Source organism: Rousettus aegyptiacus, unplaced genomic scaffold (genome assembly GCF_014176215.1).
Source record: "Rousettus aegyptiacus isolate mRouAeg1 unplaced genomic scaffold, mRouAeg1.p scaffold_m13_p_5, whole genome shotgun sequence".
NCBI classification, from domain to species: Eukaryota; Metazoa; Chordata; class Mammalia; order Chiroptera; family Pteropodidae; genus Rousettus; species Rousettus aegyptiacus.
In genome coordinates this window covers 115,590,226-115,604,897 of record NW_023416308.1, presented here as the reverse complement: position 1 = coordinate 115,604,897, position 14,672 = coordinate 115,590,226, and the positions used below count along the sequence as shown (strand labels likewise).

The following is a 14,672-nucleotide window of genomic DNA, read 5'->3' as shown; positions in this document are numbered from 1 at the left end:
TCCCGCCCCACTCCTACAGGTAAGGCTTCAAGCCTGTCACTTCCTGTCCTACTTGCAACATGCTCTCCCTCACCCCCAGTGGGATCATTCCTGTCAAGTCCCTACTCAAATATGACCTCAGAGGGTCCCTGATAGCCCAACCTCTCCCGCCCACCCCTGCACTAGCACGTCCACTCCCGACACCCAGCAGGAACTTGGCCTTTCCAGAAAATCAGTTTGGGGCTGAAGGAAACGGAGCTTGAAGAGTAGCACAGCGAAACCCCTGTGGAGGCCAGGCTTTCTGAATTGTGCCACCCAGGTCGGGGAGAGGGCCTGTGGGGATTTCCAGGGGGAAGCCAGTTCATGCAAAGTCAAGGCGGCAGGAAGTACAGCTAACTGCTGGCCTCAGCGGCTTCCTAGCCTAGAAGGCTACTGTTGGAGCAAAAGAGGAAGTTTTACCCCTGTCCCAGAAACCATCCCAGTCCAAGAAGAGAGTTTTAGAAAGTGTGTTGTGACCATGGAAAAGTGTAATTAAAACCTACTACATTAAGGCCAGTTGAACGTATTGCGTTCTCTAAAACATAGTAGTTGCCAGATTTACCAAAAGGAAGGCCCAATGCACTTCTTGCAATGGAAACAGTTTGGGTTCTTGCGTGTTCTCTGGGTCTAGCTAGTTTCTGGTTTTGAGATTAATGTGGAAAACTGACAGTATGGGAATCACCTGAATGTTGTTATCTGAACCTGGCCACTCCGTAGAACAGCCAGGTTCCCTTTCAGGTGTTGAGTGACAGCGCCACCTAGCGATCGCCTCGGCAAAACTGGGTGACCAAACCAAGCTCACCGCCCCGTCCACTAGAAAGAGGCCCTGGTCCACAGTCAAGCCAATTCACACACACCAATCCCATCCCAGGCTGTGACCCCTACAGTACAGCCGCTTTAGTTTTTTGGCAAAAAAATTACTCAAGAACGTCGCAATGTATAACCACGCCCGATTGGCTTGTTTTATTGGAGAAAGGGACGTGGAATTAACAATGTGAAGACAGTTGGGACCTGAGGTTGGGAAGAATACCCTCCCCTCCCCATACATGTCCACTGCCCCAAATAAAAAATAATCAACTATGGGAGAGCAGCTGAGACAGCAACTGGGGGCAGGGGATGGAGACACAGGAATTCAAGGGCAGCAGAAGAGACCATGCATGTGCTGGGAGGGCCCAGAGGCAGCGGCTAGAGTAACACAGGTACAAGTCTTTGTATCTTCCACACAGATCTGTATAAATATATAAAGATAAGCTGTTCGCTTTTTCCCCTTCTCTCCCTTCTGCTCCGTGCTGCTTGCCGCGGTCCCAGCTCCTCTTTCCACATGACGGCGAAGGGAAGGGGGATGGTGAGCAAGTCATCACCGAATTGCGATCAGACCCACATCCATCAGCTTCTGGATCTTCTGAGCTATTACAGGATTCTTTAAGTGTCTAATGAAGAAGAAGCAAAGTTATCTGAAATAAGACGACCTAAAACAAGTCTTACTCGCTCTCAGAGTAATCACCAATGCAAACCCCCTAGAAGGTACCACCACCAAGAGGAGGGGGTTAAAGAAAAGTCCTGGCGGAAGATCTGCAAAGGCCTTCAGTGCCATCCAGTCATAACCTGACCAGCTCCATGTGCAGGAGTCCACACACACAGCTTTAAATAGAAACCATCCTTCCAGAGAAACTGGTTTTTAGTTTCCATTTTTACAGGAGAAAAGCTTTATTACAAGGGAAAGTACACTTCCAGACGTGGAAGCAGGCCTGAGCAAGTGAAGCATGGCTCAAAAGGTCAAAAACTGGTCTTTTCAACTGACCACTTAAGCTATTAAGACTAACATAAACGAAGCCCTTCCAGTTCACTACCAACTGCTGACCTTTTAAAAACACACTACGCTAAATACCCAACCCAGGCTTATCATATCCCCGACCTCATGCATTCTCATTGCTTTTTCCTTCAAGGTCATCTCCCCCAACTCTACTCACTCGCTGAGTGCTTGTGGGTCCTTCTGCATCTGTTCCAGAATGAGCCTCATGGCCGGGTCACTCATGATCTGCTGCACCTCAGGGTCGGCCATGGCCCGTCGCTTCACGTCCTCCGGGCTGTCGTGTCGGTTGTACTGGGCCATCATACAGCGTTGGTAACCATCTGCCGCCTCCTGCATTCCAGCAAAGCCAAACGGGGTGGGCATTAGCACAACCTGCCTCACTGCTTCGGCAGGTCCAAAATAACAGAGGTAGCTGAGAAGGCTAAGAGACAGACACACAGAAGGACCAGTGACTAAACACGGAAAAGATCCTAAAGAGAAGCAAAGGCCAGAAGCAACCCTACCTTACAGTTGGAGTCCAGCTCTAGCGCCTTCTGGTAGACATCCATGGCTTTTGTGTAGTCCTTCATCGCTTCTAGGGCAGCTGCTTTCCGTGTGTAACCCTTGACTGCAGACAGAAATGAGAGAGGTGAGGCATTAGCCAAAACACAGCTCACAGGACTTCTTCCACCTCTGCATGAACACCAATACCCTCCATGCCTGCTGATGCCAGTAGCTAAATGCTACAGGCTGTAAAGACATACAGGCAAAGAGCATGCCCCTTCCTCTCAATCTTTTAACCAAAATCAAGGGCAAGAGGCAGCGAGCAGCACTTACTGAAGGTCGGCTCTAGCTGGATACATTCTTCGCAGTCCTAGGAAGAGACAAAAAAGAATGACAAATTGAACCTCCACCAAGAGCTATCATAGAGTATTCTACTTTTGTCTTCAGTGCTCCTATCAACCCTGGCATCTGGGTGATTTAACAGCAGACACAGCACAGAGAGAGGAGAGGAAAAAGTTAATACCATGAGGGACAATGAATCCAGATTAGGGACAGCTCCTCCAGATTAGGGGCCATCCCTTCCAAGTGGTCTGGTCGCTACAAAAGGCTGTATTTATAGAGGGGAAAAAAAAAAAAAAAAAAACAACTCCAAAAGGTAGGGAAATTTGAGACATCAGAGAGGACATGACAACCAAATGAAATGCACAGGCCTCACACAGACAGCTTTGAAACATATTTTTAGATCAGTGGAGAAATCTGAATATAAACATAGAACAGATGGCATTACGGCCTCAGTTTTGATATTACCAGGTATTAATAACATAATGACTAAATGGAGAAAATCATTTCAGGAGATACATGCTCAAGAACTTAGGGGTCAAGGGCCAAAACATAGATAATCTTTCATAAACAGTTCAGCAAAAAGGTGTTAATACTTACTGCTGAACAGAAATGGAGAATACACAGGTACTCTTATGTAATTGTTTGAAATATTTTCAAAATATAAAATTATGTGGAAAAGAATGCTATGCACCTCGAGCAACCAAATTCATAGACAGCGGGTAGAACAGTGGCTGCCAGGGCCTGAGGGAGAGGGAAGAGGGAGGACGCAGTTTGTTTGGGAAGATGCAGAAGTTCTGGAGAGGGATGGTGGTGATGGTTGCACAACAATGTGTGTATCTGATGCCACTGAACTGGACACTTAAAATGTAAAAAAGGCAAAACGAGTAAATGAGAGGAAGGACAATGGGGAGAAAAAAAGATGAGTGTCATTAGGGAAGGTGGAAAAGGTTCCACTTTTCCAAATACTCCCGCCCACTGACGACTCCATGGGCCGGGACCGCGTAGAGGCAAGTCCTGTGTTTTACAAACCTCACGCAAGCACCACCACCTTGAATCTATAATCAAAGTAAGAACATCAAGGTGACGTTGATGAAAATGTGAAAAGAGAAAACACCATCTACACATCCCTGATGTACATGTTACAGTGATGGCTGTTTCACATTCCTAGATCCTCCTACCTTGAGCGCCAGCTGAAACTCCAGGAGTTTGGTATAGCAGGCAGCTCGGTTGCTATACAATTTGGCATCTCTTGGGTTCCGCTTGATGGCTTCTGTATAATGCTTCATGGCCTGGGGATAGTCCCCTACATAAGGAAAAATGGAACTTTTTTTAAAAAAGCAAGAGGCTACCTTCTCCCACCAGAGCATATTTACCCTGCAGTCAGCCAGGGACCAGAAGCACTTCGACACCACCCGTCCCAAAGCGCCACCGTCTGGGCTGCACGCACCTTTCTGAAAACATTCGTTGCCCTTGTTCTTCTCCTCCAAAGCCAGGTCAGGGTTTATGTAGGCCAGTCGCTCTTGTTCCTTCAGGATTTTCTCTGCCTAAGAAAAAATTATGCTTAGAATAGTCACTTAAATTCTCTGAAACATAAATATTGGGCTTAAAAAGCCTGATTAGGATTTTAGTTTTGAAAGAATACTGATGGTGAGATTTAATTTTTAAGAATTTTATAGTCCTCATTGTCAAGGTTCACCGTGAAATAGAATGGTACTGACTTACGCCCTATGGGAAAATGATGCATGTGTTAATAAGGAGTAATTTTCTGACCAATATTTTTGTGAATACAATCATCTCCCCTTAATTTGACAACTGATAAAATATACAACAGTTTCATTATATAAAAAAAAATTTAAGTTACAAGATGAAACCTAACATTGTCAGCACACTGTCTCTCAATATTAACACATATATTAAGGTTGAAATCATGGCTGATAAAAAAAGACAGCAAAGAAAAAAAAACACCTAGGTTATTCCTTACATGTCATCATTAAGTGACAGGGCAGCATCACATAAAATGACCAAAAATACTATTTTGAAAAATTTAAGGTTCATTATTAAGTAATAACTACAATAACTAAAATAAAGAGACAACAAAACATCCCTTATTCTTTCCTCACTCACCTGTTGGCATTTCTTGAGCACATCTGGCGTTCGGTGCTCTGCCAGAGACTTGTTGTAGAAATGGATAGCATCCTTGTACTTTTCTTCTTTGAAGTAAGAATTGCCAATTCGAGCATAAGCTCTGATAAAGACAAAAGGAAAAAGAATTCGCTAAGGGCAGAGCAGAGACAAGACCCCAACACCGCTTGGGCACTGTGCGTTTCCAACACCTTTGTCTCGACTCCTGTGGCCTCCTTTCCAGCCCACTGTCAACAGAACAGGTTCTGTATCCATCAACCCTCCTCCCCATGCAGGGAAATTTAAGTCTTGGACACTGAACCCTCCACACCACTCAAGGCACTCCAGAAGGTGAGGCGTACTTGGCGATCTGTCGATAGTCTTCCCGGTTTTCTCGCCCCACTTCAATGGCCTTCTCACAAAGCTCCCGGCATTTACTGTAGTCGCCCTTTTCGAAGTACACGGCTGCCAGGCAGGATGGTTAAGAAGGAAGAGTCAGCCCATGCCTCTCCCTGAGGACTGCCTAGCAATTCACATGCCCCTTGCCTTGGGCCTCACCTGCTTGATTGGTCATGTAAGTCATGTTGGTAGGGTCCAAGTCCCTGGCTCTGTCATAGTGCTTCAAGGCTGTGTCAAAGTCTTTCTTCTTGTAGGCATCATTCCCCAACTCTTTTTCTTTCAGTGCCTAGAAAAAGTTTCAAAGAAGTGCTGACAAATCTAACCCAGATGGCAAAGAGAGCAAAAACCTGTGCTCTGTCACTGGTACTGAATAGCGCCTACAACTACCATGTCTATGGAAGCAGGGTTCTTCACATCCACAGGCCTCTTCATCAGCTAGCTACAGATTTTAATCAGTGAAGTACTGTCAGAATGAAGAGTTAGTGTCATTTCTGCTTCCTCTGTAACCCCCTTTTCTATCTACTCCCCTGGATCTCTGTCAGAAAATAGAGGGCTTCTTCAGGGGAGAGGAAATCCCTTCGACTTGAATCAGCTTCAAAGAGGACAGCACAGTTTTGTACCAGGTTTACTGTGAGAGGCTACGCTCAGTCTGGTTTCTCTTGTGTGTCTGTCTCAGGGTCCCAGCTGTCAGGGAACAGCAGCAGAAGGGGTGGTGAGAGGATTAGGAGAAGGGGCTGCACTGGTGACACAAGTCTTCAGCACAGCTCATTACCACCCACATCGCAGGGCCTTTTTCCAGTTTTGAAATACCCCAAACAACCAACGCTTACCCATTGAAAAGTGCTAAATCTGGCAACAATCTGCTGTTCTCATTTACAAAAAGGGAAATAAAATCATTTAGGCACTTGCCTCCTGCTCTGGAAGGGAGTGTTGGTAAGTGGACAATTTTCAATTATACACCACGTCCAACCGGAACACAGAAGCAGAGGCCTAAGGACTGATATAGACAATATTCTTCTGAATCATGGCAAGGACAAGGATCACTCACAACTTAACGGGCTTGCCCTCGACAATATCAACGCTGGCAGAACCACACAGCTGTGGGACAACGGAAGGGCAGCGACCACTGCCAGAAGTCTTTCAGATACATGATTCCGATGAAATGGCTTATGAAGCGGATTTCTTAACACATTGACTATTTTAATACGTAACAAGCTTAGCACATACTAAGCACTCAAAAATAACTGCAGCCATCCAAGGTATATGGATGTTCCCACCTGACATGCTGATTTCTAGACGACAGGGTTTTCACAAATGTATGAGATAGTAAAAAGATTAAGAAAAAAAAAAAAAACAAAAAAAACGAGACCTGCTTCTTATTCTCTGGAAGATCCTCTTCCATTGGCTCTGGCTTGGTCTCCTTTTTGGGAGGAGGAGGTGGTGGAGGTGTCGCAATTTCCTCCTCCTCATCCATACTGCCCAGATCAACGCCAAGGAGGACACTGAGAGTAGTCATGATTCGAGGATCTTGCAGTTTCCTAGTATAAAAAAGTAGCAATTATTCTTTCCCACAACCGATATTAAACCTCCACTTACAACTAAAGTTCAAACTACTGTATAGAAAAGGTTCTATCTATCCATCAACATGTTGCTACATTCTGCACTCATCTGTGAGTTATAACTGGGGAATACTCAGTTCTTCAAAAATCCATCTAAAACGAGGTAACGGAGATCAGATTTATTTCTTGAAAGCTGCAGATCTACAGAGAAATGAATCATATGCAAACTTTATCTGACCTCAGGAGCCAGAGGGATTCGGAGACATAGACACCGATATGACAGTAAGACACATCTTTATACCTGACATTCTTTTTAACCTGGAGTTTCCACTCTACTGTATTACCAGAGACAGTGAGGCCTGTGTGTATACAAAGGGTAGGGTCGGTGCCAGATCAGAATTGGAGGAAAGCAGCGATGAGCCACATGAAGGTTAGAATGAACATTCCAGGTTATTCTAATATATGCTCCCCAACTCTTTCCAGAAATACAAGCAAACTGACAAACTCCTGCTGCTCTTTGGAGAAAAAGCAAAGGCAAAAACTCTGCAGTCTGATCAAGGGAAACCCCTGCCAGAGCATCTCAGGAAGAAAGCACGACGTTCGCATCCATGTTCAGAGACAAATCATGCTGCCTCAAGACTTACGTGCCCAGGTCAGATGGCTTGTTTCGCAGTTGCTCTATCAGTTCCCGATAGGTGGGATCACTGAGCAGCGTCCTTGTCCTGGGATCACTTTCTAACTTCTGGTACAGATTGGGCATATTGAAAGGATTCATGAATTTCCTCTCTGTTCCGAAAAAGGAAAGTACATCACTAGGAAGTCAACTCATCCAAGTTACAATGGCCCTAGAGCCTACCAAATTGACATTTTGGGGCGAGGAAGGGAGGAAGCCTCAAAATTAAACCCATTTAAAAAAATAACAATAAAAAAAGAGAAAATGACAATGTACATGGTGCCCACCTGCCAACCGGGCCTCCATATTCTGTAAACCCTCTTTGAGCTGAGGATTATTTGCTTCATGCTTTAAACCCTCCTCATAAGTTCGTTTGGCTTCTTCAAATCGGTTTAAGAACTCAAGAGCTGCCGCTTTTCGTGAATAGCCCTTAAATCAGGAAAGACAAACACAAAATACAGTCATGCACTGCATAATGACATTTTGGTCAATGACAAACTGCAAATACAACAGTGGTTCTATAAGACGACAATGAAGCTGAAAAATTCCTATCACCTAGTGACATCGTAGCCATCCCAATGTCATAGGGCAATGCTATAGTAGTCCTTAAATAAATTTAGCATAACCTACATGTACGGTGTTTGCAAAGTCCGCAGCAGCGCACGGTAAGGCCCTGGGCCTTCACATCCACTCACTCTCACTCACTGACTCACCCAGAGTGACTTCCAGTTCTACAAGCTCCGTCTGTGGTAGGTGCCCTATACAGGTGTACCAATTTTTCTCTTTTATACCATATTTTGTTGTACGTTTTCCATGTTTTGATATACAAACACTACTGTTACAGTTGCTCACAATACTCAGTACCATATACATGTTGTACAGGTTAGCCCAGGGACAGAAGACTTTACCACAGCCTTTGTGTGCCCTAGGTGATACTACCCAGGTTTGTGTAAGTGCGCTCTATGATGTTCACACAACAATGAAATCAACCTAACGACACATTTCTATAAAGGATACCTAGAGGTAAATCCAGAAGATGAACTCAAAAGATCCTATTTTACATTTCCTAGAACAAAATGGACATTCGTGTGAAGGCCGAAGAAAAAAAAAGAGGAGCAGGATATAATAATGCCAAGACCAACACTTTAAGAATCCAGCCAAAGATCGAAGAAGTACATCCTTTCTACCCTAATTCACCTTATGATTGAGTGTTATCAGTTTCTCGGGAAGTACTTTCTTTTTCAGTAGTACAAAAAATAAGACACATGTCTTAACAACTGATGGTACTTCAGATCTGATAAAATATGCTATTACTATGAAAAATATACTCAAGCGAGGAGGAGGATGGGGGTGGTAATAAACTAGTAGTCTACTGGGACAGACAACCAGTCAGGTCAGGAGGATCAGATACTTAAGAATTGCAAACAAAAGGCATTTCTGTAAAGTGTGAAGAGCCCCAACTCAACCACAGCTTACCTTGCCCCAGTCAGGCTTCAAGTCAACCGTTTTGCAACCGTCTTCATACGCCTTCTGGTAGTCTCCTTTCTTGGCATAGGCTGCTGAGCGATTGCTGTAGAGCACATGGTTCTGGGGATCTAACTTAATTGCTTCAGAGTAGCACTGTAACGCATCATCAATATTGCCAGCACTCAGGGCCTTATTGCCCTTCTCTTTGAGCTCATTTACCTAAGGAGAAAAAGAGACAATTAAGTTTCTTTCCACAAGATGCTTATTTAGTCTCAACTTTTTAGATGATGTTCATACTTTGCTACAATTATCAACAAAGAGGTTACTTTACATATCGGAAGAAATAAATCATATATTAATTCATTTACAATTCCCACACCTTTGGGAACCAGCATGAAAAATATAAAATAACCAGGCAGAAGAAGCCTGACACTTTGTGCTCCACTGGCTCCTGTGTGGAAGTAAGAATCCAGCCACTCTTGCAAGTTTCTACTTTGAGCTGATGAACCCATTTTAGGACATACTCACGAGGAGTTCCTGTCATGGAAAAATAAATTCATTTGCTACAGGTTTCCAAAGAGTCCAAATGATAACTGAGCACAGGCCTGGTCACTCTTTATAGGAAGAGACCACCAGGAAGGAAGTGGAGTAAGTATGCACTTAAAGGCTTTAGGATGCACCAAGATGCTCTCCCATGATCAGAGAAGAGTCTATGCATTTTCATACATAGGTGTGGTTATATATCATGACACAGTAAATTAATGCTTTGTTTCTTAATAGGTAAAGGAAAGCTAGACCCTCCACCATCGGGTTTTGCCATCCTTAAATATTAACATATTACAAAGGGGATGGAGGAGGCATAAAAAAAAAAAAAAAACCCACTATTTGTGGTTTAATCCCCTATCCTCTCAAACATTCACAATGGATGTTTGAACACACTAAAGGATTTTAAAAAATAAAGTGGGCCATGGCCATCAGAACAGGGTCTTAATTAAATGAGTTTCTCTTAACTAGGGCTACTCTAAAAGTGAGGTAGGGCCACATCTCAAATGCAAACAATCTGTTGAGATCAAGCTGCATCATTCAAGTTACTACATCATTCTTTCTATCACCCACCCCTGACCCAGTACACTAATGCAAGAAGGAATTCTGTTAAATGATTTTGGAACCCTGAGGCACACTAATTGGGAACCTCCATCAGAGATCTCAGAGAACCTCGAAGTGAGAAAATGCAGAAGACTACCAAATTTAAGCAAGCAAAGGATAAAAATCTTAAAGCCAAGGATGGAGGTCTGGAGGCAAAAAGTTTAAAAATTCAATTCAACTAGTAACAAGAGGCAGCTGAGAACAGCTCAGTGAAGTTCTTGCTTATCCTACAGAACACAGTCCCCAACCGTTTTGGCACCTGAGACCAGTGCTCCTATGAGAATCTAATGCCTGATGACCTGAGGTGGAGCTGAGGGGTGATGCTATGCTGGGGAGCGGCTGCAAATACGGATGGATGCAGTGTGGCTCGCTGGCCCTTTCCTGCCGCCCACCTCCCGCTGTGCCACCCAATTCCCAATAGGCCATAGACTGGTACAGGTCCAAGCCCCGAGAGCTGGGTACCCCTGCTATAGAACATCATTTTCCAAACTTAGTAAAGTCAGGAAATCAAGTCTGTAGGTCTTGACCAGCACTTTAGATCAAGAGGAATAGAGAATACCAGGGTGTAGGACACGTAACAGTTAAATATCGTTTTATTAAATGTTTACATACGTATTAAGTCAAATGTAAAAAGCGTGTTACAGAAAAGTACTGCATTTATTTTTTAAGATATATAATTTTGGACGCTCAAATTTGTCCAAACTTGGGTATTCCCTAAAACTGAAATGTGACTATGAGTTGAAAACGAAAACAAAAGGTAGCAAAGTCACATGTTTATTTTCAGGAATGGGTTTAAGACAGGATGTTCTAACACCTGGTGTTAAAATGCCCGGTCATTTGTATAACTGTCATGGTAAATTGGGAGTCCTGAGTTTAGTCCGACATTCATTTACAGTCTACCTGTAAATGCACTTCTATAATGAGCATGTCATTTTTCAAAAATTGTTTTTTCATATTTTGGCACCACAGGAAAAAAACCTTTCTTGAACTTAACAATGATGTGTATCTCATTCCAGGAATCTTTCTTGTCTATACTACAGCCTATTTATTCCAAGATAGAATTTAATTACAAGGGCTCAAAAAGGTGATCTCCATTCTGCACTTTTTTTTTTTTTTTTTTTTTTTTTTAAGGCGAGGCAACCCTTGGTTGACTTCACAGATTGCAAGGACCTTGTCAGCTTACAATCCCTTATTTTTTAAGTCTAAAGCGCCTGGTCTTCCTAGGTGGTCTCCCATCCAAGTACTAACCAGGCCCGCCCCTACTTAGCTTCAGAGATCAGAAGGGATTGGGCTTGTTCAGGGTATTATGGCGGTAGACCACTCTAATTTTTCTAAATTTAGCAAAGAGGCTCCAGATTTGACTAAAGGAACAATAACTATTCTACAGTAAAAAGTTTGGCTTTGCAGATCACACCAAAAAAAAAATAGCCCCTACCCCATCAATCAATCATTACTGCTCAAGGACAGCTTCCAACTGAATAAAACCTCTCTTTAGGCCTTTCACAACCTTTCAGCCACTGAAGATATAATTAAGTCACTGAAAGTAACCAGCAGCAGCAGCTTCAAACTCGGCTCCTCCAAAATGCTGAGCAGAGGTAAATAACCGACTTCTTGCCCCTCATCTATATAGTCTAAATTTTCTACAGCGAATTCCTCCTTGTGTAATTAGAAACCGACCTTTCAGAAGTGCCTGTCCTGTTACTCTAGAATCACACGCGCGCGCGCACACACACACACACACACACACGAGGGGGAGGGCCGCACATACATTTGTGAAACGCTGGTAGAGATGGAATTCGTTCCAAGGACTTTTGCTGCACCCTCCCCTTTCCAGCATCAGGCAGAGAAGTCGGCCTGCTACTCGTCACACCTTCACTCAACACTCTTCCATTCCGGTTTTCAGAGGCAGGAATACTATTTCCCCAACTGGCTACTAAGTCCCTCGGCCGCTTCCAGCGTATCCGCGTCCCCGCTGCCTGCATTTCTCCAAGTTAAGTGTAGCCAAGTCCAGGGTCGCTCCTTCGTCGGCGAGCCCTCCTCTACCTCCCAGAAGGCGAATCCGCTGATGTGGACCCGATACCTCGCGCCTCTTCCGGGGCCCCTCGCCTACATCCATCCCTCCCAGCGCCGCCGGCTCCATCCCCCACCCCGCTTAGCTCGGAACCACCTCTCCAGAGGCCTCCGGGACCCGGCCGCGGCCCCTCTTCCCGCCGCGGGCCGGACTCGCGCCGAACTGTTGTCTCCCCCGGGGCCCTCCTCGTTGGGTTGGGAGGCGACAGGCGCGGAGTGGACCCGACGCTCCCCGCCGCCGGGCCTCGCTCCAATGCTCACCGCCCGCCGGTCGGCCGGCCGCGGCCCTCACGCCCTCGCCTCACCCGCTGCTTGGCCGGCCCCAGCCCACCGCCCCGATCCGGCGCCCTCCCCGCCCTTCGCCCACGGCCTGGCCTCGGCCGGTCCCCGAGTGGTCCCGAGGCCTGCCCCTCCCCCTTCACCTGCTCCATAGCCGGGTCCGGAACCCCGTTGAATAGACTCAGTCCGCTCCGCGTTCACAACCGCACGCGCCGCCTTCTGGAACCTACTAGAAGCTGCCGGGACCCCCGAATCCCGCCCCTTCCTCTCCTACTCACTGGTCGCACTCCTCTGAGGACTTTCTGTACTTCTTTACTATTGGCTTTATTTCTAGTCCATCATCCTCAATTCTCTCTCATTGGACAACCGGGAGTAATCCCCTCGGCCCTGCCTCCCTAGCGCCTCAGGATTGGGGGCTGCCCGACAGGACCCGCCCACCCTAGGAGTTGTTGGGCGGGGCAGAGATCTGCGACAGGGATTGGTCGTTTGCTCCGCCAATCGTGGCCCCTCTGGCCGCGCCCATTGGTCCTGTTCTTTCTGGAAATTTCCACTTTTCCCATTGGGCTGGCGGGCTACCTGACGGAAACGCCATCATATTAAAAAAATTTTCAATTGGGCGGAGAGTTGCCAACACTTTGAGCTGATAGGTTTAAATTGGTGCCCTTCAAAGGGTAGTGTGGGGTTTGTGGGAGTCCGAACCTCAGTCACTGGCTGCCGAGGTGACTCTGGCGGCTACGGGGCTTTACGGACCTCCGGGTTCCGGGCCGGGGTCGCCTTCCACCGTCCTCGGCTGCTGTCCTGCTGAAACGATTAACTCCTCCCCAAAGGCAGAGAGCTCCTTGCTTCAGGGGAGGGGGAGAGGTCCCAGCCAGTGGGGTGACCGTCTGGGTCGGCCTCAAGAGAGCATCCTGGCCCGTCCCGGGATCCTGGTTGTTCGATTCTGATTGTTCTGAACAACCGCATGGCGGTGACGGCACTGGGGCTTGGGTTGGGCAGACCTGGTATCTCACCGTGGAGGGCATGTGGCCCGCTGGGCCCCCTCAGTGGAGATGCATACCCTCTCTTAACTGTCTGGCAAAGGGTTGGTAATCTGGGGCCACAGGAGGTCCATGTCCATGCAGTATTTAGCGGTTAATGAAAGGGAGCTACTTGAATTATTCGGACATAAAGGGGTGGAGGGAACAAAGACCTCGATGCGGCGTTTGACCACCTGGCCCGCGACTGTGGCCTGAAGGGCCTTAAATCGCAACCCAAATGCGAGAGACAGAGGGGCCGCTCGGTGGGAGGTGAAAGGAAGGGCATATAGCGTGAAAGAGAAGGGCCTACAAAATTAAAATGCTGATTTGGCCACCTGGCCAGTGGTTCATGGAACAAAGGAGCCGCATAACGAGTCTAAAGAGGGCTTGCCTGAGGGTCTTGGGCCCTGCTGTGTCCCGGCTCTTCCCCCTCTCTGGAAAATGCCATCACTTCCCAGGCTTTTAAGTGCCCTCTGTATGCCAATAGCTTGTCTCCACAGCCTCCTCTTCCACCCCAGCTGTCTCTGATGCATTCTCCACATTGCAGGCAAAGTCACTGCAGATCACAAACCTGCCAGCCCCCTCCCTCACTTAAAAATTGGAGGCTTTAGATTGGGGCACAGGACTTATCTAATCTGCCAGGCCTACGTTTCCCACCTCTTCTTTCTTGTTCCCCACCTTGAGCACCCAACTCCAGCCACCCTGACCTCTCCGTTCCTTGAACTAGGCGGGCTCCTTCCCTCTGAGCTTGCCTGCAAACTGCTTCCTCTGCTGGGATCCTCCTTCCGCTAGTTCTGCCTCTCATCTCTCAGGCTGAGGTGAGCTGTCAAGGTTCCTTGGCAACTGGCCCCCAAGAAGTACACTAATTTCTATCTACCTGTTACTTGCTTTCACAGCGATGGGGGCTACACATGTGTCTAGTCACAAACCAGCAACTAGTATTAACGCCACATTTCATGAAGTCCAGGAGAGCCTCGTGACTGCTTTCCTTTATCCTGTGTTTCATGTGCATTGCACAATACCTGACACGTAGCATTAATCCAGCAAATATTATCGAACATTCCCTTATGTGTCAGGTGTACTTCTGGGCGCTGGGGAAAATGCAGTGAACAAAACTAACATCGCTTTTCATGGTGCTCGTTCTAGTGAAGGAGACAAACTAATAATAGTTTATATAGTGTATCTGCTTAAATGCAGTAGAGAAAAATAAATCAAGGAAAAGGTGCAAAGGGTAGTGGGTGAGGGTGGTGGCCAGGTCGAACTCAGTGAGAAACTAATATTTGAGT

The 14,672-nt window shown here is 46.3% G+C and overlaps 1 protein-coding gene and 1 pseudogene across 1 annotated transcript; both read right to left on the bottom strand.

Annotated features, from left to right (window-relative positions):
- Positions 1-951: 951 nt before the first annotated feature.
- STIP1 (stress induced phosphoprotein 1) lies at positions 952-12,646 on the bottom strand. The gene is made up of 14 exons (XM_016118529.2): positions 12,514-12,646; positions 8,885-9,094; positions 7,696-7,837; positions 7,380-7,521; positions 6,546-6,714; positions 5,336-5,462; positions 5,140-5,242; positions 4,781-4,901; positions 4,104-4,200; positions 3,835-3,959; positions 2,648-2,684; positions 2,335-2,438; positions 1,989-2,161; positions 952-1,448 (listed from the first exon to the last, which is right to left on the bottom strand). The coding sequence occupies exons 1-14, from the start codon at positions 12,520-12,522 to the stop codon at positions 1,376-1,378; spliced, it is 1,632 nt and encodes a 543-aa protein (XP_015974015.1). The 5' UTR covers positions 12,523-12,646; the 3' UTR covers positions 952-1,375.
- LOC118603165 lies at positions 11,221-11,339 on the bottom strand (annotated as a pseudogene).
- Positions 12,647-14,672: the final 2,026 nt, after the last annotated feature.

What these genes read in the sequence shown, in the direction of transcription:
- STIP1 (XM_016118529.2), bottom strand. An exon ending in TTACATGACCAATCAAGCAG is followed by an intron (nt 5,243 to 5,335) that starts GTGAGGCCCAAG and finishes CCTGCCTGGCAG; the next exon opens with CCGTGTACTTCGAAAAGGGC. An exon ending in GACTATCGACAGATCGCCAA is followed by an intron (nt 4,902 to 5,139) that starts GTACGCCTCACC and finishes TGTCTTTATCAG; the next exon opens with AGCTTATGCTCGAATTGGCA.